Below are 26,771 nucleotides of genomic sequence, written 5' to 3'. Positions count from 1 at the left end.
CACACACACACACACACACACACACACACACACACACACACACACACACACACACACACACACACACACACACACACAGTGTTGTTAGAAGGTGGAAATTGTGCAAAATGTGTCTAGGACAGTTTCACTGTTCTGGGCATCCCTGTGCTGTGGACACAGAGCGTTCTCTGTTAGAAACTAGACAGGCAACCAGCCAGCATGGCAGACTGAGAATTAACTGCCAATTAACCAGTCACTCATTTTTATTTTGCTTTGACACAACGAGTGAATCTGCTAAAAGTGGTTCCTGAGTTATTCAGTCAAGTAGATTCTTTCTCATGTATACATCTTACCTTAAAGGAACACGTCAACTTATTGGGACTTAGCTTATCTCCTCACCACGGGGCTTCTCAGGTGCTGCAAGCATATCAATCCACCTAAGTAGCAGAAGTAGCAGTGCTTCGCCTTTCTGAGAATATAGTTCCCAGTTTGTATACGGTTAGAAGATGGCTGTGTCTTATGTGACGTTGTATTTGTATACGCTGTGACTATACAAATCACAACATGGAAATAGGAAAATGTTGCCGTTATTTTGTCACTTATTGTGAGCATTAGGCTAGTTGGAGCAATACGCACAGAGGTGAGAAGGGTATGTATGGACTTTTCTAACTCTGGGGGATACGGAGAATAAGCTAAAGTCCGAATAAGTCGGCATGTTCCTTTAACTTGCATAGGTTTGTAACAAGGGTGTTTTCAGGATTGATATATTAATGTTGCTTCATTACTTGCTTCTTTGATGACAGTCATTGAAACAAGCAGCCATTCAGGCTCTCGTCAAGAATGCAAGTGTAAATGAGTTGATGAACACCACACTGGCACCATGACGCCTCACATCACCCCACTGTCGTTTAGGCCTCAATGGAAGACTGGAGGGAGGAAACCCAGCCGACCAACCAGCAAATAATCCTTAACAATGAACATATTTTCTTAATTATCTGTGGAAAAACACTCTGATGTGCCTTTCATTGCTGTCCAATCTGGGTATTAGAGTGCATGATTTCCAGTCTGCTTTGCTGAGAGGAAAAAAAGATAATAATAGAAAATTGCTGTCCTTGCAAGTTATCTTCAGTCCTGTAATTGCAAGGCAGTTGGTATATGTTGGTGGTTATGAAGACGAGCTGCATCAGCAGTGCCACTGCTACATTCTGCCTGCTGACATGAGGGGACAGACATATTATTTCTATTCTGTTCTCCTTTTATTTCATTGTTGTAGTATGTTTTTATATATATATATTATTCTATTGGAGTAATTAACCAAAAATTAAATCTCATCAGTAAAGTAATTTTTAAGGGGATGCTAAGCAGGTGATACAAATTCTATACCAGGATGGGACATTACTGTGTGGTGTCTCTGTTTCTCTGTGTATTTTCTTTAAAAAGTGTTCAGAGAAGTCTCCGCTTGTTAAATGAATAATTTGACATTTTGGTATTTCTTTTTACAGTCGATCAAAGCAATAGTAGCTGTTTCTCCCCGTGTTTATGCTAAATTGAGTTAGCGGCTTCTTGCTGTAGCTTTATATTTACCACACACCCATGAGAGCGATATCGATCTTCTCATCTAGCCCACAGCAAGACAGCTAATAAGCTTATTTTGCAAACTGTTCCTTTAAATGTTCTTTCAATTCTTTTTTTTCTTCAATTTTCTAAAACATGCAAGGTTATTTTTAGTCCCTAAAACAGTCTTAGAATATTTTTCATCTCTGCTGCTTTCATTATTACTGTGTATATATAATCACTTTTTCTCACTGTGCTATTGAAGTAGACTAACCCCTATGGGTCTTCCCTTAAAGACTGAAACTAGTGGTTGTGTTGTCAGCCTCAACCGATTATTTTGAATCCCTCTCCTAGAGTCAGAGGGGAATACTGTCTGAGTCTCATGTGTCCCGCTTTATCTGGAAGAACAAGTTTCTCCTCAGATCTCTCTCCCTGCTGGGTTCAGTAGATGGCCTATATATACTGTATAATGATATCGAATCAAAGACCTCCCGCTGACAGTGCTGGATCTCACCTGGGGCTCCTCAAAAGTGTGCAATGTATATACAGTATGTGTGCGTGTGTGTGTGTGTGTGTGTGTGTGTGTGTGTGTGTGCATGCATGCGTGCATGCCTTTCAATAACTACACATTCCTCTCACCAAAAGTCTATTTAAAGCGTTGTGTGACCTTATTGCATTATACCCAGTTTATATCAGAAAGGATTATGAAGAACCAGCTTTTACAGGACATCAACAAATAAAATATCACTTATCCAGATTCTGTTCCACATTGCTAGAGGACAGTGGTGAGTCGACCGTTTACAGGCAAAGTTTCTCTATCTTTTACCTCCATCTAGTGGTGCGCAGAGGAACATGCAGTAAGGACTGACAGTCATGAGGAAGAAAAGGCCCTTGCTAGGCCAGAAGTGTTTTTATGTTGAGAGGCAATTTGGCACACACAACAAACGAAAAGTAAACAATTCAAATGATTAATCTGGTGCAGAGGTTGACGTTGAAAGGCAGAGAAACTCATATGTTTTCCCAGCTGCTTTTCCTTGATGATGCACACCATCATAAAAGTAGAGAATGTGTTATTTGTCTTAGTAATGATAGTTTTGAACTTTTCAAGCATACATAAATGAGAACAGGTGTCATTTACATCTCCCTTTGTCCACTAAGCAGTGCATATAAAGTAGACAATTATTAGTAGTAATTATGTTGAGTCTCTGTTTAGCCTAAATGTAGCATCACTATTAACACATTCCTATTGTGCATGTTTGTGTGTTATATGCTTTTGTGAGCATTGGTATCTACAGTAGATGATTGTGTCTTTGTGTGTGGGTGGTTGTGTACAAGCAGGACTCTGTGTGCCACTGTGAGCCTGAATAGAGACCATTTTCTCTTCTGCGCCAATGTTCTTTGCATGCTCCCCCCCTCCTCCTGTTTTTTCTCATCCTATCCTCTATCCCCTATCCTATTCTGTTTTCTTTTCTTCTCATCCCACCATCATGGTTGTTATGTAATGATCGGAAAATAAATACACTGCTTGTCTGTCTGATGCTGCCCCACAACAGCAATTCATTATTGAAGATTTCGCTTTTTTGTGTGACGTCATGTGTAGAGTTCAGTTTTAACAGCAAGAAAAATGGCACTCTAATATTATTGTAATGCTGTCTCCACAAGATGATAGGAGGAACAAAGGAAGGATACTTATTAATACAGGAATCCCCAACATGACAAATCAACACATGAAGACTCATTTAGTAACTTACAAACACATCACAGAAAGACTGAGAGTGTATTGGAGATACTGTCAATATAGACCATATGCCTAATTCTTTGTCATGCTTGTGTTACTCTCAAAGCAGTTGGCCAGCTGTGTCATACATATCAATGACTGACAGGCTACATTATTGATGAGAGAGATAATATACACTTGACAAGCTGTCTCATAAACTTGGCCTGAAATGAACACAAGCTATCTAAAGGCCAAATATTATACCACAAGAACAGTGGAGTTGAAGAAAGTAGAATTTTCTTTGACAAAGTTAACAACTGAGCACACATAGAAAAGCAAATTGATTTGTTAATGCTAATCCTCTTCAAAAATATATAACATAATCAAACATCATCTCTTGATGTACTCAGACACGGAGAAAATGCCAAAATTAGGATATAAAGTAAATGTTAAAAGCTTTAATATGAACCGCTTTCTCTATTTTCTGGCAATAGATCACCACTGTTTTTTCAGTATCATTATCATCACTGACATAGTCTACTGCTGACATGAAACATCCACAAAGCCACTCAGGGCAGAGACAATAATTCCAGTCAATTTCACCATGTTTAGTTAATCTACTTAAGAGATAATGAGTGGAATGGCCGTCTGGTGGAATATGAAACCATAAGGGTGTGGTGTTTAGTGGCCACCTATGTTACACAATCCACATGGCCTTATGTTGGCCCCACAAATGTCCAATATCACCATTAAAACAAAAATAGTTTCAAAATATAGGTAGATCAAAGAATTGTAAATGAGATATGTGGTCGTGTGTCATGAATCCAGCTCAGATTGCAACATGATAAAATTCAAATTCAACATGTATTGTTATTGGGCAAGCATTTCGTGCCTTACACCTGATTGGCTGCGGACCATGTCTGTCATTCATCAACCACGCCCCCGCTGCCAGCGACTTCCGCTTCTGTGTCAATCCAATACGATTCTCTACTCATATCTCTGGAATTGTCAAAACATTCATTCTGCACACACTGCCAAGGTAAGACGACATACATTTTACTTCTCTGTTTATGGTCTCCTGTTGTGTTGTCAAGGCCGCAAATATAGCTCTGCATTTTGTATACAAGGAAGGTGGCTAACTAGCTAGCATAATTAACCACCTTTTATTTTTTTTTTAGCCAGCCCGCGAATGTTAATGCTAGCTGTCAAAAAGCTGCCTGACATCCTGTCAGAGTTGGAGCTGTCAGCTTGGTGTGTGTTGTTAAGAACAAGCAGTAACGTTACCCAATGTGCCCAATGTGAGCTCAGCTAGATTTGTCAAGCTAGATCAATTGCTATTTGCTAGACAGTAGCTATGTGCTAATGTTAGCGAGCAAACAGTTCACGGTAGCATAGCATATGGGATGGGTTCTCCTCTCGCACTTCTGTAGCGAGTGGGACGCTGTTAAGTTGCCACCGAAGATTGAATTAACAACACACAGCTCGACAGTTCAATTGTATATCGATGTCTTACTACTGTTAGTCATCGGGCTCCTTCCAACGTAACGTTATTATTTGCGAGCAGCACTATAGTGAGTTATCTGGTATGCTAAGTAGTGCGACTATCGTAGTCTGTCCAAGGTGAAATGTGAGGGAGACCCATAAAGCCCCCAAAAAATAAAAAGATATGCATGTTGCAAGAAGAGCACTGTGTGAAACCCGTCAGATAACCTTGTGTAAGGGGTCACCAGCAGCACTTATCTCAGGAGAGGCGTAGGTTAAAGTAGCCTCCTATCGTGTTTAACCGCCTCAGCAAACAGTGGGAATGTTTCCCTGCCTGTTTGGCTTCCTACTGGCTCCATCACCACGTAGATCCAACTCGCAGCAGAGACTAAACAAAGCTTTGTCTTTTAATGTTGGTGTGCTGCAGGTCATTGACACCGAGGTTTGCACTGACACAGCAGGCTGTTTTATCTGCTCTCTCTATAGCCATGTCCCTCAGAGGCTGAGAGAATGTATTGCTGCTGCATCAACTGGCTTGTGATGGTGATGATGCGGGGGGAAAAGTGATTAGACTGAGAGTCTGTTCTGATACATAGCAATATCATGTTGTTAAATATAGTGAAAATATTTTGACTACCCCATGGGAACCTTGCATTACAAAACAGACAAACATGCAGACACATTTTGGGTACTGGCATAAGGAACTGATACTGAGGTACTGACACTTTACCCTGTTCCCATCAACCAGATGTTGATTATTTATCTTTTGTAGATAAATCGGTACAAATTGTTGCCAGGCTGGCAATACGTTGAATGCTTCACTGCACTTTTTTTTTTCACTGTGTTTTTATAAATTAAAACACAGTTCAGTTTTACCAAAAATGATCTTAGCAGTTGATAAACTGAAATGTAATTTGGTAGGTAATTGATCATTTAAATACAAAGAATTTTCTTGTTGTTGCTTCTATAACAACATTACAGGTATTGAGTTTGAGCAGAGCCAGATATAATACATGACATGTATTATATCTGGCTACGTTAAAACTATGTTTTATGTTATATAAATCAGAACTTTTAGTAATCTAATAGATCTAAAGATTGATTTAAAATGTTTTCCAGTCCTAGAGAAATTGCACTTAACCTTTTTTTAATTTTATTATTCTTGTTTGAAATTATTTTTTGAAAAGCCACCTGCTGATTTTATTGCTAGTGGCATTTCAACTGTTATTTTGTTATTTGTCTTTTTCCCAAAGGTGCCTTAATAACCTTCTAAATTTGTTGCTATGGTGACGGTCTCCATTGGGGAGCATCACATTGTACCAACAGACTATCTTCCACCCTGCAGAAGAGCAGAAGGAGGCTAGATAGATAGATAGATAGATAGATATTTCTGTGTTTGGCTAGTTTAAGTGTTAAATCTGTGAATATCTTAAGATATATTTCAATAATGCAATGAATATTTTTTGTGTTCTGTGGTTAAATTTAAGGGAACAGGAAAGAGATTTTGCAAGGCATGTCCTAAAAGCCAAGTTTCAACACAGTTGAGCAGTTGGGTTGTCGAGGTCAAAACACTATATAGCAGCTGTGACTCAAATAAACGTATTATGAATAACATTATGTCATTGTTTTTACTCTTACACTGAATGTTTGCTGCTTCAATCCAGATGAGTAGCCTATTGAAAAGTAATTTCTGCGACTGAAAAAGGCACGTGTTGAGGATAAGGAACCCCCCCCCCCCACCCGCGCCACAAATTGCTTTTTAAGCTGTGGGAAACACTGGAGAGGAATATTGCTGTGAGGGCAGGACCAACGCACACTTGTTTATTTGGATTTGAAATGCATTTGTGGTCTTTCAGGAAGATTTTAGAAATTCAAATTCCCATTAACGTGTGTCCTACTATCTTGTAAATCATATTTGGATGTAAAATCAGCTACTGTGTGAATCATTTAATACAAAAGGCACTAACAATTGGTCTTTTATAACATTGGGCTTCATTTTGTTTTTGTTCGTCTTATTTCTGCAGTTTGTTGCAGCATGGGGATAAGGCAAAGTTTGAGCTAATGCTAGTCCAGGCAACCATCCAGGCAACAGGGAAACAATACTGTATGTATAATTAATGATAGAGCAGGGTAACGGGGAGCCAATCAGGAGTCTGTCTCATACACAGGCATTGTATTGTTTTGCTCTGCTTTGTTTGCCACACAGTCATAGGGAGTGCTTGCTGGTCAGCAGGGAGAAAAAACGATAGATAGATACACACACACACACACACACACACACACACACACACACACACACACACACACACACACACACACACACACACACACACACACACACACACACACACACACTTACTTTCCTTAATCATCCCGAAAGAAATGTTAGGCATCCAGTATAGACAACAAACACATATACACACATACGAATAAAAGTATATCAGCGTACGTTATTATTGGCCAATATTGGTGATAATAAGTGAAATATAGTTGATCTTTTATTAATTTCCTGATGGTATTACAGATTATTTTTTTTACTACATTATTTGTCACTAGTATGCCAGGGCAATGGGGGGGGACCATGTACCGACTGCAAGAAGTGTGATTGGGCAGCCAGCTTTTTCTTTTTCTCTTCCATCTTTCCTGTTCTTGTTTACTAATAGTAAAGACAACATCAACAAGCACTCATTTAGTAAGCTGAAGAAGGGCTCGGTAATGTTCATCTATTTAGTAACACAAGACAACAAAGTGTTTCGTGATCTGCACAAAATGACTGAAAGAATGTAGACACAATTATTGTAGATAGATACTATAAAATGAAAGTGTATCTTGTCCAGAGAATTGAAAACTTCTTAAGCAATCAACAGGTTAAACCCAGATCCCTACGCAGTAATCCTCTTCAGCAGGACCACCAGAACAACTCGACACATAACGCAGAAATCCAGCTAAACCAGTCACACCCCAGCACAGTCGTGAACAATGTTGATCACAAAACTTGCTTTTGTGTGCATGCTTTTTTTAAATGTCACAGCGGTTGCGTTTAAGGGTGGATCCATAAAAGAAGTTTCAATGCAAGATGCTGAGCAGACTTTCTATCTTTAAACCTGCGTGAAAGGAAGACTCATCCTAGCAGGTTTTACTTTCCACGCAGGTATCGCAGTGCTGACTCACACTGGTGTGTGACTGTGTGAGACTGTGTGTGTGTGTGTGAGACTGTGTGTGTGAGACTGTTGTCTGTGTGTGTGTGTGTGTGAGACTGTGTGTGTGAGACTGTGTGTGTGAGACTGTGTGTGTGTGTGTGTGAGACTGTGTGTGTGCTCAGAATGAGACAGTGTTTTGTTCCCAGAGGGTTTACACTGAGTTCTAGCAGGGAGAAACATGAAGAGGACAGACTCATCAGCTCAGTCAGAAGCAGAGATACATAGCAATTTGATGAACACTTTAGGATTGTCCTCTGCACAGGGATTAAGCCTAGTTTTCAAGTAAAACAAAAGTAATTTTCTGGGAAAACCAGGTCTTGAACTATTGTCGCCTATTTTCTTATCGTCTTAGTGCCCTTAGTTTGACTCATGCATCTGTGTAGTTTTTTCTGTTTCAGAAAGAGGTTCGCCGACCAGGTGAACCTCTTGTGTGTGGTTATTTATGTTAATCAATAATTAAGTTTTGCTTCCTGGCTTATATTTCTTAAACCATTCTTATGCACAAATAAATACATTTTAAAAAGGTTTTGTCTGATTTTAGAGTACACTGGCTCAAATCTCAAGTCGTCATCATCATCATCAAGTCTTGACTTTTCATATCCTTGTATTTCTTTGACTTCTAAGTTGTTCTGGATATGAATGCATTGCTAAACTGTTAATATCATGTTTGTATGCGTATGTTTGTTTGGGTGGGAGTGGGACATTGTTTATCGCATTTTGTGATTTACTTCCTGGGCTGATGTCCTAATCCAAGGCCCAATGACTGATGCAATCTAGAGGTTGCACCAGTCTCTCTCTTATTATCTTTGGTGGACATTTTTTGAGTAAAATTAATTTTTCCCCACCCAGTATCATCCTTTTATCCCTTTTTCATGCTGTTTTGCTTCAGTGGGAAGAGAAACAAACAGATTAACTAATTGACAATGGTGCATTTTCAGCCTCTGGTAAGGAGCCCTGTTTGCAGCCAGTACTTGCTTCTCATACAAGTTTTGTAGTCTCCAGCCCTCACACTTTCTTATTTATCATTTTTTCAGCTGCACCGGTTTGTGCTTTAAGCTGATTATGCACATTATATTGCTGTTGTATTTCCATTCTGCTGAGCAGTCGTTAATGTAGCCAGCAGTGCAAGTCCTCCCTCTGCAGACCAGGTAGATGTTGTTGACCTTAGCGCTTACAAATGGCTCCAGTCAGTGGTAGTACTAGGACAAGGTTAGTCTTGTGATTAAGGTCGAGTGAAATCGATTTCATACTCGCAGTAGTTAGTATTCTTATAAAAAGTCGTTTGTGGGATATTGACATTTAAATTCTCCCTTGGTAATGGTCTTGTGATATGTGCTATCATTTCCCTCCCCTCAGGCAGCACTGATGTGTCCTAGATGATATACAGTAGTATGTGGATAATGTTTTAAAGGAGCAGCTCATGAAGAAGAGAGCTGACATTTGCTTTCTGTATTGCTGTGATACAGTATGAACCAGTTGTTTTGGTTTCCTGCCTTTTTTTTAAGGTTTTTTTTTTCCCCCACATTGTCCAGATGTTTTTTTTTTTTTAAAGAAAACAAGAGTCTTGGACATAAAATGACTCCAAAGCGGGTTTAAAAAAAAAAAATGTTTTAATGTTTCCTTTTACTATGTTGTAATTAGATTTGTTTGTTTATCAGTTTTTTGTCTCACTGGAAAATAGTGTCATTTAGTCCAGCTGCGTTTTGCTGTAGGCCTACATGACAAATGCCAGGGTTTGGCTGGTTTGTTTGCCTTTCGTTACATGTAAATGTCACCAGGTCATAGAAATATATATATATATATATATATATATATATATATATATATATATATATATATATATATATATATATATATATATATATATATAGCAATCGATTTTTGGAATTCTATGAAACAAATGCAAAAGATAAAGATGTAGCTATGAAAGCACCTGCTTGGTGGATTTTAATCAAAGGCACAGTCTCTGCAAAATCTGTACCTCAGAAAACAATGTTTAGTGAGTTTAAAGCACAGGGAAGTTACCTGAATTCTCCCCATCTTGTTGTTTAGTTTGTGCACTAAAGAAAAGAAACTAAGTGCAAAGGTTTGTGTCTGTGTTGTCATACTGCAAAGAGCAGTATGACATTTGGGGATGTTGACAACTACGCCTATATTAGTATGATGCAGACTTTATGGATACCATAGAAATGCATTGCAGTGTCTGTTTATGATACTTTAGGCATTTGGCCCTTTTTGACAAAATAGAAACAGGAACTAAACAACCTTAGGATCTGAAGTTAAGGAGTCACAATAAAACAATTGCTAGCTTGCTCATTATTCGATTCATGTCCCAATATTGATACTAGTGACAACCAGTGTTTGTAACAATCTAAATGAACGTTGTACACTAGTTGCTGTAGTCTCAAGTATGGGTGTAAGAAGAATCGATCGATACACTTGAGTATCGTGATACTTTATTTTGCAATACTGTATTGATTTTCAAAAATGCAGTATCGATTTATTTATTTCAAGGAAAAGCAACTTGTAAAAGGCAATTGTCCGTTCTGAAAAGCCAGTCGCTCGTCTGGCCAGGCAGGATTCTGTTCAGATGAGACGCGTGCTAGTTACTGAACTCCATCAATCTTTCATTTGTTTCAGGCAACTTAGAATTGAATTGTTTCCCTTTCTACAGATGATATGCTCTTGTGGTATGTGTTTCACGCTCTGCAGAGGTGTGTCACCTATTGAGGTCGGTGTGTGTGTGTGTAAAGACAAAGAAAAAGGTGTGTGCGCTGTATCATTGCTCAGCACCGGGCTCGGTCTCGCGTGGCAACAGCTTTCGTCTCTTAACATCTTTCTCCTCGTCGCTCTCTCTCGGTCTGTCTTTCTCTGGTTCTTTCTCTCTTGTCCCTGCGGCTTTGGATGTTTTTGTCAGCCCTCGGAGGACAGCGGAGACAGGCGTTGCTAGGCTAGTATCTGTACACTGGACTTGAATGAATGGAACAGTCACATTGGTAGGTTTGTATTTAAGGTTTCGAATTATTGGCAGTAAAGTTATTTGTCTTTGGAAAGTTTAACAGGAGGGTTGCTACAGTAGCAAGCGTTTGTATTACATGTTTGTTTTGAAAGGGCAAAATGACAAGACGAGGCCCATGGGGTCAGTAGAATTTGGTAGATTGAAGGCTTTACTAATAATTTGGAATGACGAATCATTTAAATATGAGGGGGGACTTTACTCTTCTCCTTAATTTCGTGGAAGCTAAACTCTGAAATCGAGAGTCTTCCAATCTTTTGTTTCTTTAGCATGACTGGTGTTGTGTATCTTTTTTTTGTTTCTACGATTGCCGTGGGCTAATCCCTAGAATAGACTGATAGTCTGATGTAAACAAATGCGAGTGAGCAGCAACAACATCATTATAATAATAAATAATAATTCTTGGCTGAAGACCAGACCAGCAAAAGATGAACTCTGTTAACATGGTCAGGTTGTAGTCAGCAGTTTTGTGTTAAATTAATTACGTGCAGGAAACACTTAGATAAAAGAATAGATAATATTGCCAAGGTGAGGCTGCGCTCACCTTCTCTGTTACTAAACGTAATCTCCACAGCCATCATGTCAGACACAGGTTACTTCTGATAAGATATTGTCCAAGTATGTAGGAGTGTGTTTGAGGTGTGTGTACGGTGCCATGTCTGTCATGGTTACATAACTGCAACATGATCGGAGAACCTATTACAGAGAGCTCTCTCTGTGTGTCTGTGTGTGTGAGTTTGTGAGATAACGTTATGTATCTGCAGTTATGGAATAGAAAAGTGGGTTGAATAAAAACACATTACCAAAATAAATATAGATTGAATTGTATTTAATTTAACTTATCTAGAGTTGTTGGTGCTAGTATAATATTCAAATAAACATTTGTTCTGCAAAAATGAGAGTAATCGAGGTTAAAATCTTAGCCAAGATTCCTTCCCAGATATTGCACGGATTCTCAGTTCCTGTTTCTTTTCAAACCTTATTATTGAGGTCTCCAGAAAACACTTTGAAGAGCAGAATCGGTTTGCCATGTTAGAAAGGCCAAGTACAGCCTGAGGGTTGTAGTTCAACCAGTGGTTGTCATACTTTTTCTCAAGGCCACATAATCAAAAGAAATTTTCTTGTGATCTTGATTAGCTTCAGGATGAGCTCATTTGCACACCAACCTTAAAAATGTGTGCGCTTGTATTTAGTTGTAAACTAAGAGCAATCTAAAACATGAGCCGGGAGTTTTAAGTCAGTGTTGTGTTGACTGCAGGGACTTGGGACGTTGTCTGCAACCTGATGCTTCCTGTTACACAAAAATAGGAATTGTGTGGTGACTCCCAGGGGTGGGTTTTGGCTCATAACAGTAAGCAGTACTTTTTCAGATTAGGTTTTATTCATTTCTCAATTAAAGAGAAAGTGTAGACGTGCTTCCAGCCTTTTTTCAGAGTTTATTTTATTTTTTTTTACTTTTTGTGTGGTAAAATCATGATGAACAAAATTTATTTTAGTATTTTAACATACTTAAAAATATGTCTTGTGTGGGACTTTAAACAATATAAGGTACAGTATGGCGTCCTTATTCTTCGTATGAATGGATCCCACAGTTCAACACTTATAGGGTTGTAAAGTGATGAGAAAATGGTGAGGCTATAATAACTCATGCAAATCAGATTTTCAGCCATGTTTGCTTTATTCACAGACCTACAGGTAGACACATAACTCGCTTTTTGTCATACAGTGCCACATGTCATGTCAGGGCTTGAGATTAATGGTTGCCCTTGGCAACCAGATTGAGTCAGTTGGCAACCGTTTCGTGGCCTCTGGTTGCCCCCTTTGGCAATCACCTGTTAAATTTTTATTTTTAAGATTATTTTTTTGAATTGCTCCAAATACAAGCAGTTTAAAACATGGCAACCGTATTGTCAATTTCGGCAACCAAAAGCTGATGCCTGGTTGCCAAGCCGCTAACCACTTTAAAAAGTTAGCGTCGAGCCCTGCATGTTCTTGACTTCTTGGAGTCCACATACCCTCGTCTACCATTTTGGTTCTAAAGATGTAGTGTGGTCAAATGGAGCCTCAGTAGCTGCTGCACAAAGGCTTAAAGAGGATTTTCAGTGCTGACTTGAAATGAATAAAATAGCTGTTTTGGCATACCAAAGGGTTTACCTCACCCTGATATTATACAACAGTCAAACTATCCACAGAATAGTAGGATATCACTACTATTTGGAGAAAATTATTCGGGGCACTTTTGTTTCCTGTTAATTTATAAGTTGTGTATGTAAATAACTGTTGGATTGACGTCTGGTTTTATAGATTCTTGTGATTTGTGTTTGAAGGACATGGGTAGAACATTGAGTGCTGAAAAACGGATGAAATATTCGCGATAAGGGTTATCACTACTGTAGGCTGAAGACTGGGAAACCTTTGACAGATACATTTTTGACACTTCTAAAGTTAAATTGTCATATTTACTACAATCTGGAGTCAAAAAGGCACTACTGAAATTGTTGAACATTTTGAGAGTGCCCTGGTCTTTGGGTTTATGAGGCCACAAGAAATATCAGGCAGTTTTGCGTAGATTCTTTTGGCTGATTTGTAATTTGCTGATAAGCAGTCAACTCCCATTTTAGATCGCTTTACTCTTTTTGATTGTTTTGTAATTGGTTAGTATAAGTGCTTGCTACAATAGTACAGTAAGAAACAGTAGGTTTTTGATTTATTATTTTATTGAGCCAACAAACCACAAGAAATAAATGCAAGGTTGGACTTTAAATGAGCTGTTGGAACAACTGAATACCAGCTTGTCGTCCATTCTGCCACCTTATCGATCGTGGACACCTTGGCCAAAGTTCATATGTGTGCTGAAGGCGTTCCCTATCACTGGCAAAGGTAGAACCTTTCCATTGTAGAAAAAGGCAGAGCGAGAGGAAGGGAAAGAGAGAACAAGCACCGTTTCCCCCCTTATACAGCATTTCACCTTCAGAAATGACAGCCTGTACAGAAGTATTTGTCTCTTAGAATTTCACTGCAGGTACGTATGTAAATATTTTATAATGCTTACAAATTAAAAAATAGTGGATTAACAGTACTATTTCCATTTAAGGATAAAGTCATTTTGAGTAAAAGAGAGAGTGCAGATGACATTCAGTGATGTCTTAATTAAGAATGATGAACAGTGATGATGATGAACAAAACTATTCTATGAATAGTTTTTTCATGACTACATGGCCATGTATATAATGTCCTAAACTACATTCAGAAGCAACTTAGAACAACATTTGATGATTGCTTTTAACCGGTATTGGAAAGAGCCAAAAGACAATAGAACTGGAGAAAAAGGTAGGAATACGGACTAACCAATGCTCAGTAACCTTATATTTTAGACATATATCGTCCTCTAGCTCCCCTTTGACATCCGTCACTATCTTTCTCGCGTTGCAAAGAAATGGAATGCAAAGTATGTTAACCCTACGACTCCCTAAAATGTAAACATGAACATGAAGCTGTGATGAGAAGGGAGACTATTGAAACTTGATCAGCAGACCAATGAGATAACAAACCACATTTTACAGGTTTTGTTATTCACTTTACGTTGAAGTGGTCAGACAAACTTGATTACTTTAAAAACATAATTTGGCAGGGAAAATCTATGCAGTCTTCATTGGACAGTTTGAAAATAAGGAAACTTAAGGGAATATGAACATATCTTTTACCATTTTTTAAATGGTAAAAGTAAAAAAAAAAAAAAGCCCACCTGCTCAATGCATCAATGTTAAGTAAATAACTGTACAAATTAGCAACCATTCACTGCTAATGTTTGACACATTTTCGATACTCATTGGTACAGACACATCTTGGTCCTAAAATCTATTCGATATCCAGCTCTAGTCCTGATGTTTAGAGGCATGTATAACTGAAGATAAAGTACACAAAGAACTGGATTTAGCTTTACATTGTGGTAGCAAGGAGACCCCTGCTTTGTGTTTGAGCTTCACTAATGAGTCAAAGTGTAAGTCAACATTTGTCATATTTGCCATGTAGGCTGTGTCATTGCGATGAAACTGTTACATGCCAATTTGGTTTCCTTGTCGTTTTACTAACCTAAGGCATGGTGGCCATAGTGGTGAGAGAGACAAATAGATGTGTCATTAATCATGGATCGTATTCTGTGTCATGGTGAAGTGGGCAGTGATACTAAACGATGACTAAGTGATAGAAATGAGGAAACAACTTTTTGTACAGCAGAACATCTGCTGGCAGCACATCCAAAAGCTATTTGAGTTTTAAGGGTGATTAATTGACTGCTCAAGCTTAACTTCACCCTGTATAATGAGTTGAGGAATTAAACTGGAATATGGCTCCACCTAGTCTGGCTTTCACCAGACCAAGTTCAATCTTTTAAGATTGAACATTAGTCTGGGGAGTCTGTTCAGTACTTTCTACTGCACTAGAGGCGTGATTAACGGGCATAGTTCAAATGACTGTACGCAATTGGATAGTCCTTCAACCAATCAGACCAACGATCCGGGTGACGTAGCAGCGACAGCGGCATCAACGGGTTGCTGGGCTTCGGTGGCCATCATGTTGAATGTAAACCAAAAGCTGCTTGGTCGCTTCTCTATCGTCATCGTGTTAAACCCGCCAATAGCGCGCTAGGTGGATAAGCCGGTTTGTGATTGGTCCCCGCAAAACGGAAGCAGGATAGAAAGATGTACAGGTTTCCAGCCTGAGCTGCAGGGCAAAATCAAATCTCCGGCAGATCGGGCTGGGTTTACCCAGTCTGGCTCCACCTTCACTGATTATCATCCTGTCCACCTTTACTCATTGACAATCTACAGAATGAGAAAGTGTCATCTATGTATAGCACTATGACATACATTGCTAGAGCCAGTTCAATCAAAGGCTGAATGTTATGTTTTAAAGATAATTTAGCCAAGTACTAAGGGGATAAATGTACTATCACTATCTTAGTTACCAATTTCTGGTCAACTACAAAGAAAAGCCTGCATAGCTTTATCATTTATAAAAATGAGACTAAGGCTGTGATCCATATTTATTTTTGTAACTTGGAGCAAACGAAACAAGCGGCCAATCAGAAACTTGTTTCACGTCATTGTCTTGCAATGAACTGAATAGCGAGAGTGGAGAGTCGTAGAGAGTACGGTGTCCAACAAGGATGTCTAAAAAACTAAGGCATTCAAGTACCGTTTAAAGAGGAAATCAATTTGTCTTCCAAGCAAATTGTTCTAACAATTGTTGCTCAATGGACATTTTCAACCTGCTGTGTTACTGCCCTGATTTTTGAGATTATGCGGTTTGGTTTCGTAAGGAACCATTTGTAACTATAATGAAATTGGAACTTTTGGAATTTGAAAATGAAAGGTCATTTGGGGTCTTGGGTTTAAAATGATGAAGAGGCCAATGTTCCAAACAGAAGGTAACAAAGACCCAGACTGTGACAATTGTGTCCCGATTATGTAACTACTGGACTAGAAAACTCTCTGTTTGCACTCAGTGGGCCATGATGGACAAGACTGTCACTCAGCCAGACTAAGCAGATTTCCAGCTGGTAGCCTAGATAGCTGGGAATTACCCTTTTGTGTCATCTGAAAACTTTCAGTGAAATAACTAATAATATGGCTAGTAGTTGAAGCTTATGATGTCAACGTCTCCTGGTCCAACCAAATTAAACCCCTCCAGGATAAAAAGCAGACTATTTGTTTAGCTCTAATATACAGAATTGTTAAATGTGGGCTAATAAATAATGTTTTCCCATTGTGTATTTTCCTTCATTCTTTTTACAGATGTTTTGTAAAAAAAATCAAGGTGTGGAGATATGTTTTTTTTTTTTTTCACAATTCTGCTTAATAGACAGACTTGATTTGTGCAAAAATACAGTTTTCTGTCACACGCCGTCAGTCAGTCCAGGACAAGTCAGTCCTGACTTTGGCTCTTTGTAACACAAGTTTCATAGTAAAACACAAGAAACTCAAAACTTTATTTTTGTCTCTACAGGTCACAAAATTGCTTCTCTCGACAAAGCTAAAGAAACAACCTGAACTCAGAAGTCACGTCAGCTGTCCATGTGCTCTCTGTGAGTCAAACAGCAGATTTGCTGGTGTCGTTCTTCTGTGGTCAAACCATCTGCAAAGAAAACGGCATCATACTTTGGGACATTCCCTGGATATTGAAAGAATATTGTGCTGTTGCCGTAGTGACTCTCCAGAGGGACCTCGATTGACAGGTCTCCCTCCAGAGGAACTCTGAGGGGTCGCCACCGAAAGGAACATGTGCTAGAAGTTATACATCTGTCCTAAACGACTGGTCGGCTTTGACTCTAGAAGATGAACAATGAGGATGAATTCTACGATGCCGTCACAGGTGGGTATGCGTGTGCATGTGCATGTGTGTCAGTCTGAAGAAAAATCTTATTGTGCTGGCTTCTATTGGATGAAGTTATTTCACAGATGGTCTAAAGATCTTAAAGAAAAGCCAAAAAGTTGCAGCAGTTTGTACTGATTTTTCTGTGCAAGTTCAAAAATAGAAAGTTCTTCCTCAGTGAGACAAATCCCTCATGCTGTTAGTAGATCATATGCCCAAGTGATATACTGTATATGTATGGATTATGTTTATTAGGATCTTATTTTTTCATCAGGAATAGAAGCACCAATTTTGCTGCAAGAGGCTGTCTGCCCTAATTAGATGGTCTGTTTTGTTAGTCTCCATCATAGAATCATAATACCATCTAATGGAACCTGACCTGCCTTAGTCTGATGAATAGTTCAATAATTCAGAGGTCTGCTTGCGGTCATAAGTAATGTCAACGACACCCTATATTAGGGATGTTAATATTTAACCATTAACTGACAAAAATAATTTTGATCAAGTCATACTATCACTTAAACAGCAATATTAAAAATTTAAAGTTTGTTGCATGGTAGAAGACTAGGCTGCTATATAATCTATTCCTTAAAGGTCCCATGGCATGAAAATTTCACAGTTTTTTAACATTAATATGAGTTCCCCCAGCCTGCCTATGGTCCCCAATTGGCTTGAAATGGTGATAGGTGCAAACCGAGCCCTGGGTATCCTGCTCTGCCTTTGAGAAAATGAAAGCTCAGATGAGCTGTTCTGGAATCTTGCTTGTTATGAGGTCATAACAAGCGAGGTTACCTCCCCTTTCTCTGCTTTGCCCGCCCAGAGAATTTGGCCAACCCATGAGAGAGAGACATCATGGCTTTCAAACGAGAAAAGTGGCAGTTGGTCAAGGCCACACCCCCACTCTCCACCTTGCCCCGCCCTCTCTCCTCCTCAATAGCTACAGACACAGAAATGGCACATACTAAGGAAAGCTCATTATGGGACTGGCTCTAGTGGCTGTAATTCTGCACCAAGGCTGAATTTCGGGAAAGAGACTTCAGATACAGTATTAGGGGACCACTAAGGTCTATATAAAAGCATCCAAAGACCACCATGTCATGGGACCTTTAACTGCTAGTTAACTTTGTAGTGCTAACATTGCACTAGCAGGTTGCGTATTACTGTAAGCTATTTTTCTCTGCTCAAAGTAAAAAATTATGAGGACTTGTGGGTTAAATCGGCCGTCCTACACACAGAGTATGCCAGGCAGACACACATCTGACCACCTCGCAGGCGGATGTGGTGGAGACGAGCTCGGACATACATACGCTCCGCGGACAGCTGCGAAATTGTGTCGGTCACGCGAACGTGCATGCGGTTCCAGGAAAGTGGCTGCATGTGTCCACGGCAATGAAGCAACATCATAACAACATAACCTAAATTTGCATCTGTATGATTGTGTTTACGTTTGTGTGTTTTTTGTATTGTATTTGCAAAAATACAGAAATAGACAGAGGAAAAAGCCATTAGTTCAGTTTGAGTGACAAAGTGATGAACTGCAGTGTGAAACTTTTATTTTATTATATCTATCAGAGAAGGGACGGAGTGGGGGTATCAGTTGGGAAAATCAGCCCAAAATCTGAATTTAGCATTCTTATATCCATCTCGAGGAACGTTGTTACAGTTTTTCTCGATTGCTAAGACACATTTCTTGAAACCCTCACCCATTTCCTCAAAACTGTAAAAACAAAACCACATTTTCAAACTATATTCACAAAATACCTGAATCTGCTGGAAAAATCAAACCATGCTTTCAGATCATTCACACAGCCACTCAACAACTAAACACTACAGCGCACTCATTAGACATTCCCTCAAAAAATGTAGAAAAGGTCCAGGGCATGTTACAGTATTTCTTTTAATTTTATTTAATATAATCATATAACACATTTTGCAATGAAAACAAAAAGTATATTACAACCTGTACAGTGAATATATTGTACACTGCAAGTAGCAGTGCAAGTAATACAGTATTGAATGTCTGAAAAGAAAACAAAATGAAAAGCACATTACAGTACACAAAATAATACTGTGAAACCGCAATATCAAAGTCAGCGAAAGATGTCATGTAATTCTGCCTCAGCATCACGTCCGTGCACTCTGAACTGGCTTACATTCTCTACAACTGGTTTGATCACCTCATTAGAAACGCGTGTACAATTTTGTGTGTGTGTAAACGATGACAACTGTGTTGTAGTTGTGTTTAACTTTGGCTGCCCGTGTTTACGCTTTTGCAGCACAAGTGCATCACAGTGTGAAATGTGTTTTAGCGAGTGAGAATGCGTTTAGGGTTTTGCCAAAAGAGTGATTGATTCGACAAATGGGTTTTGGCCTTTGGTTCAGAAAATGGGTTTTAGTGTTCTTGATTTGAATCTTTGAGTTGTATTTATGATTAATTGGTTTCAGATTTCTGCTACTGTGGAGAGATCAGACAAGTAGTCATCCCAACACCAATGGGACGCTTATATGCTAACGTTATAGTTGCCATTAGTTGTCTGATATACGTGCATTAGCTATTTACTAAATTATACGGTTGCTTTGACTCACGAGGATGTTGTACATTAGTTCTGTGTCCCTCTATGTCATCGTGATTATTTACTATGAGAGTCATAGCTTGACTAGCATTCCAGGGGTCTGACTCGCCAGACTGTGGAGAGAGGAGCTTCGAACAGATGCAGTTTGTTTGGAGAGTGTTTTGATCCTTGTCATGGTTTTGAAACTTGCTTAAACACCCAGAAGTTGGAGTGACTTCACTCATTCTGAGAAATGTTGACTTGTGATGTTAGTCAAAGCTGTACATTGGTTTGAGCAGCAATGAATCCTGGGATATGATTAGGGTTGGGTACCTTTCGCATCTTAACCAATACCACTACCGATACCAGTACCTGGAATTCGGTTCCGTTACCCAACTGCACTTTTTTCGGTACTTTCCCTCTGTAATTACAAAAAAAATATTTCAGTTGTAAAAATAATTCCAAACCTATTTACTTAGAACATTATGTTATTTATTTAGAATAATCTACACTGACAGAAATTAAACACAAATAAAACCCCCTCCCTCTCTCCTCCCAAACCCGTAAATATTCAAGTTTTATTCTTGTATTTGTACATTATTCTATTTTAGCCTGTTTTATTTTCATCATGACCGTTTTTAACTGCTCTTTAATGTTTCATGTAATGCACTATGAATTGCCTTGTTGCTGGAAGGTGCCATAGAAATAAAGTTGCCTTGCCTTGCAACCTCAGCCTGTCAGTCAGTCCCCAGGGCACGGAAACCAGCGTTGTGCCTGCTCGGAGGAAGTGTAATGTACTGCGACCGCTTTTGGCTCTCCATTAATATCATACGCTGTCTGCGTGAAGTTTTAAAAAACTGTAACCACACTTGAAACCACTTTATCGGCATCGCCATGACTCACTGACTTCAACAAAACTGCAGAGCCGACGTAGTTTGCTCCGTCCGCACCTCTGCGCGCGTGTGTGTCGGACCTCTGCTCTCTGTCAACATGCAGAGAGGACAGATAAGCTTGTGCTTACTCTCAGGTACCGAAATTAGGCACCGTTTCATTTTACGTGAACCAATACTCGGTAGTACTGACGTGATTCGGTCGGTAACGGTAAAAATACCGGGTTCGGTACCCAACCCTAGATATGATTATGAGAAAAAAGAGCATGTAAACACCATGAATGTTGGTGCCGTTGAACATTTTACTGTGGTAGAAACATTATACCAGCCTTTTGTGTCCATTCAGTAGTTTGATTGTCCATGCTGGATTGAAGGGCAGGGCAAATAAGGGTGTTGTTCTCTGTCAGCAATTATTACCATCATTGTTTTTGTACCTTTTTTTTTTTTTTTATTGACAGTTGTGTCCTTGTTTGATCTTGTTAGGCGTCTATGTTGACGCACAGTCATTGGTCGCTATTATTATATCTTATGCAGGTTGTTGTTGTTTCCATGCAGATATAAATAAATAAAGAGTGTGTGTGTGTGTTTGTGTGTCTCCCCACCTGTCTTTGTGTCATTATGATCATCTTACTAATCTGAGACAGGTGCAGACAAGGGAAGATGTATTATTCATTGGTACAAATGCACAGGGTTAGCTGTGATCAGCACCAGGTGGCTTCCATCTAGTTCTTTTTAGTTCTTTAGATATAGGTAGTAGGGCTGGGCGATATGGACCAAAAGTCATATCCCGATATATTTTGGCTGAATATCGATATACGATATATATCCCGATATTTTTTTCCGCGAATTGAGAGCAAATGTTCAGTCAAAGCCCAAATCAAATATGACATGTCACAAGTAGTTTCATAGAAACAGTTGCAAAATCAAATAAATAATAAACCGGTTTCTTCACCTGGTTCATGATTAAATGCTCAGCTGTTCAAATAACAATAAAATGTAAACCTAAATACTGTATAACAGGAGTAACTTTTTTGAAATCAAAGCTCCATAGGCTATTTGTGATTCGTTCCAAAGGTCAATTAAGCTTTTGATATTAATATAATCTACTTTGTTCAAAATGTAATGCCTCATGCCTGTAAGCCTAGGTTATAGTCCCATTCTTCCACTTGATACTGCTTCCACTTAAGTAAACTAAAAGATGAACTATCGACTACAAAACAAAGAAACTAATTAATGTGTTAATACAAAGAATATTTATTATTATCGGTTCACAGATCTGAGTCCAAACGGAAACTTCACCCTTCTGAACTAAGAGTTTCTGCTTCAAGGTGAAGTTTAAACAGACTGAAATGTCCAGGCTCATTCCTCCACTATTTATTTCTGTATGTATTTATGTGGCGTTACATGTAATTTTAACGGGCACTGAGCTCCAGATCCTGCAGCCGCAGACGGTCGCTGCCCCGCTGTAGCTTCTTTCAGTCCGCGCCCCGCCGCAAACTTAGTGGAACTTTCCGCCCGATATCGACATACAGTTCGTCCTGGACTCGTGTAAGATCCTACCGATCACCACTCTGTCTTTGGCTGGTCCGATCTGGATCAGCGAGGCGGCGCCAGCGCAGGCGAAGCTGTGTTTTTGCCCCGGGGAAGAGACGCTGCGGCCGGCCACGGGCTCTCCCGCCACCGGCCGGAGCTCAGATTGCTGGTCGAAGGCGGCATATATAATCATAAAACACATTGTCACCTGTTAAATGTTATCCATTGCGGTTTGTTCTTTTCATTTCCTCTATCGAACATAATTAAGCAGTACAAAAGTCCGGCATCTTTAGCGTTGATCTGAATGCTTCGGACCCCTGTTCCAAGATGGCGGCGGGTTTTGACGTATGTTTAGAACCTCACGGCGACATATCTATGGGAGCAAGGATCACATTTGAACTATATCGATATATGCTATATGGTCTAATTCCATATCTCATTTAAAAATATATCGATATATTTGTTTATATCGATATATCGCCCAGCCCTAATAGGTAGCCTATACTTTAATTTAATAATAATGTCCTACATTTTCTTGGTGATTTTGTTTTTTTCAGAATAAATTTATATCCTTAAATTCTATCACTTTTTACAACGTTTAGGCCTAATTGTAGAAAGCAAGACTAAATTAGCTTTCATCACAGAGCACTGGTCGCTTATATTGTCAAATTACTGTATGTGTATATTACAAATGTGTAGCCTGGGAAAACCCTGACGAACTTCCGAAAATTGGAGATTTGCTCTGCAAGTCCATCTGGCCAAGAGCCCATTCAAGCCCATTTCCAATTTTTCCAAATCGAGGCACCAATCACAACCGTTGAGGCGGGCTTTACACGATGACGATAGCGCAGCGACGGGAAGCAGCTATTTGTTTACATTCAACATGACGGCCACCGAAGCGCAGCAACCCGTTGATGCCGATGTCGCTGCTACGTCAACCGGATCGTTGGTCTGATTGGTTGAAGGACTATCCAATTGCGCCCTTTGGAAATAGGCTGTGAATGAACTTTCTCCAGACCCACTCTCAGTTACAACTGGTCTGGTGTCAACCAGGCTAACAAATGTGTGTTTTACATTACCTTTTATTATATATTTGTACACATGTACGAATAACAATTGAAGACCCCTCATTTAACTGTTAAGCCCAATTTATGGTCCTGGGTTAAATTGACGCCGTGGGTACATGAGTATGTACGTGGAGATAATGGACCCTACGCCGTAGCCTGACATACCTCTTAAAAAATGTTAATCAACAATTGTGATCGGACCGTTTGGCCGTGGCTTGGTAGCGTTGCAATTCCCCCTACTCATTTCTGGGTTCTCCTTTTCCTCAAACAACATGAAATCAAGAAGAGGGTTAACTTTTCCTGCTACAGCTTTCTGACCGTGATCAGAAAGCACAGGGGAGACACTTTGTTTCTCTCACTATGCCTCAATAGTCGGTACTTGCTCCAAAGCTAATCCCCATCGCTCTCTTGCTTGCATAGATCCCACTTTGTGATGTAAAATGTAATTTTATGCCTGCCAGCTACCAGATTTTTAGCCAAATATGAATGAAACCTTTGTACTTATAATGACTAAGTGGGTAAAGGCAAATAATAGAACAGCTAGAACTGTCTGGTAAGTTCAGAAAATGACATAACTTTACTGTAATGCAGCCTTTAAAACCAGAAAAAGGCAACACTTATGCCATATTATCACATCCAAAATTTAAGACGATATGTAGTCTCATATCCCGATATCGATAGAATATCGATATATTGCCCAGCCCTACATAAACCTTAAGTAGAAGAAAAATTATGCTATTTATTATTTCTTCTAACTCAAACTCACTGGCCTTGGCTCATTTTCTGTAAAGAACCTAAAAATAACTTATTTTCAATGACTGCACACTGTACACCCCTCCTACACATAACTATTCCATATGAGATGTTCGAGTCTACTGGACCTGAGTGTAATTATTATTATAGTGTAATAATTGTAGGTGCTATGAAACTTAACTGTGTCGTCCACCTAAATAGGCCGTGTGTGTGTGTGTGTGTGTGGGTGTGGGTGTGGGTGTGTGTGTGGGTGTCGGTGTGTGTCTGTGTGTGTGTGGGTGTGGGTGTCGGTGTGTGTGAGTGTAGTCTTTCTGCACCTGCTATTCCTGCACAAAGTTACAACATTGTTACAATTCAAGCACTTTCACCTGTTCTGATTAAGTTTTAAGAAATAAGCACCAATAATGATCAAAAATCTTGTTTCTATTTTTTTTTTTTTAACCTTTTTCATAATTGAATTTCCTTGTTTTCTCACAAAAACGAAAATGATCATATGATCATAAATGTGATCTCACAGAGGTAAATGGCAAATATGAACCATAAAATGATGTATATATCATTGGTAATTGAGCTAAAGTAAACCTCTGTTAAGTATTTTTACATAAATTGTTATGGCTGTATTGATTTAAAAGCCTAATAATGTGGTGGGTCCACCAGACCCGGGAACATTAACTGTGTAACAAAAATATGAACAACATACAAGGGTTAAGGCCCCACCTCGAATTCCCCACAATTCCACCCTGCAGCACTAAATACTCACATTCCATGTTTATGTTCTGGCTACCACCCAGGTGTAGGTCCACCCCAGCACTTTGTCTCAAACAATTACTGCTAAATCCTAAACCCCACACTGTCTAAAAATCTGCCAGTCCATACTGTAGGTGTGTCTATTTATGACTGGTGTGGTTTTGCAGTAAGGAAGTCTTTCTATGCGATATCTCGCTCTAATTTGTCATTATGTAGCTTTTTGTGTTTTGTCTGGTATCTGCTTATGCTTTGAATTTAGATTTTTAGTTTTTTCACACTGCATGAGATTGTTGGGTATATAGTGTTTATTTAATTTCCAACATTTTACTGCAACTAATGCAATATTCAAACAAGGTGCCATGGTTCCATATGGCTGCACCATGACAGTTTAATAGTTTTTAAAGTGACACATTGCTGTGTCAATGAAGAAGTTAGTCAGCATTACCAGTTACAGGCAATCAATACAATTTGCCAGTCAAACACAGGCAGGAAGTTCCTGATGCAAAACGGCATGCAAATGTATTGAATTATCTGTTACTGTTTAATAGCAAACAAAATATTAATATTTGATTCCAAGTCAACTGCCAGAAAAATCATAGAGCCCAATGTGTCTCTAGGTATTTGACTTTCTTTTTTCTGTTGCTTTTTTACTGGTGAATGAGCAGGTATTCTACACAGAACATCGGCTGTTGCAAGATTTGTTCTTAGTGTAACCTTACGTCACGTTTTCTCTCCCACAGGCCTGGATTCGGACGAGTCGTATGAAGGGGTGTCGGAGGCCAGTTACAAAGATGCGGTGGTGTTTGATGGCAGCAGTCAGAAGAACAACGGATCGGTGCCACAGGAGAATGGCATCAAGAAACACAGGTACTGCTGCATTCCTGCACCACATTCCATCTACAGTGTGTTTGTATGATTGTAGCTTCTCCAGAAACTATGTGAAGCTTCCCACTGAAACCAGTACCAGTAATGTGTTGGGCAGGGTCAAAACTCTTACTCACTGGGGTTAAAGGTTTTTTGTGACCAGCTCTGTATTTTTTCAGATTTTCAAGTCCTTTTCATTGACATTTATTCTAAACTATCCTAACTGGAAGCTGCCATTTTTACGGGCAAATTAATTGGAAGCTGTAAGTAAGCTAAAAAGAAATTTGTGGTTTTGTAAATATAGCTTACTCACAGAATGTAGACTGTGGGTATAAGCCTGCCATTTGCCGCATATTTCACGCAGCATTCCCCCCCCCCCCAACCTACATGCTGAAAATGGCAAGTTTAGATTTAATTGGTGCAATAAGGCAGGCCTGCTTTGTTCTCTTAGTCAATAGTTGTAAAGAATATGTATATAATATATTTTTTGTTTTAATCCCAGGGCTCACCTCCCCACATGCAAATGTTCCACCAAAACAAGTTCCCTCCGAACATCTGGGGCATGGCGCTGCCCAAGAAGATTGCGATTGGTTTAAAGAAATACAAAAACGCCAGAACTTTTTTTTTTTCTCCCCCCTAGAGCAGAATGATAGTATGGAACAATGGGTGCAGCCAAACCCTTCTCTAGGGCGGACACAACGCTGTGATAGGTCTGGTGAGACTAGAGTACATATTATAATCTTCATCACATGCAAAGAAAGGCTCACTGGTATTGTAAATGCTGGGTTCACAGGGAAGAGGATCTCCTGCTAAATACCTTTTTTATTCCTAGGCTTCATCACCAAAGTGTGGTATGACTTCTTCTGCTCGTGCATTGTTCCAGATGTGGAATACGATCATGTCTCTACCAGATATAGCATAAAAGAAACAAGAGAAAACGATATCGCTTTAAGTGTGATACCTGCTTTGTTGACTCATACATAAAAGCATCTGACTTATGCTGCCAAATTACTTTTGTTCAATTGCAGTGATGACAGAGAAAATT

The 26,771-nt window shown here is 39.3% G+C and overlaps 1 protein-coding gene across 5 annotated transcripts in view; it reads left to right on the top strand.

The window, feature by feature from the left end:
* The first annotated feature begins 4,181 nt into the window (after positions 1 to 4,181).
* The window catches only part of LOC120559779 (oxysterol-binding protein-related protein 2-like), a 33,346-nt gene continuing 10,756 nt past the window's right edge, over positions 4,182 to 26,771 (top strand). For 2 of the 5 annotated variants that reach the window (XM_039801793.1, XM_039801789.1), the window contains exons 1-3: positions 4,182 to 4,289; positions 16,955 to 17,320; positions 25,603 to 25,729. In XM_039801793.1, coding sequence (XP_039657727.1) covers positions 17,284 to 17,320; positions 25,603 to 25,729 — 164 coding nt within the window. In that variant the 5' untranslated portion in view covers positions 4,182 to 4,289; positions 16,955 to 17,283. Of the gene's footprint in view, positions 4,290 to 7,863; positions 7,884 to 10,811; positions 10,929 to 13,951; positions 13,971 to 16,954; positions 17,321 to 25,602; positions 25,730 to 26,771 lie in introns of those variants that run through there. The other 3 variants (XM_039801791.1, XM_039801790.1, XM_039801792.1) reach the window with 3 other exon arrangements.

This window comes from Perca fluviatilis, chromosome 5 (genome assembly GCF_010015445.1).
Source record: "Perca fluviatilis chromosome 5, GENO_Pfluv_1.0, whole genome shotgun sequence".
Classification (NCBI taxonomy): Eukaryota; Metazoa; Chordata; class Actinopteri; order Perciformes; family Percidae; genus Perca; species Perca fluviatilis.
This window is presented reverse-complemented; position numbering and strand designations above follow the sequence as displayed.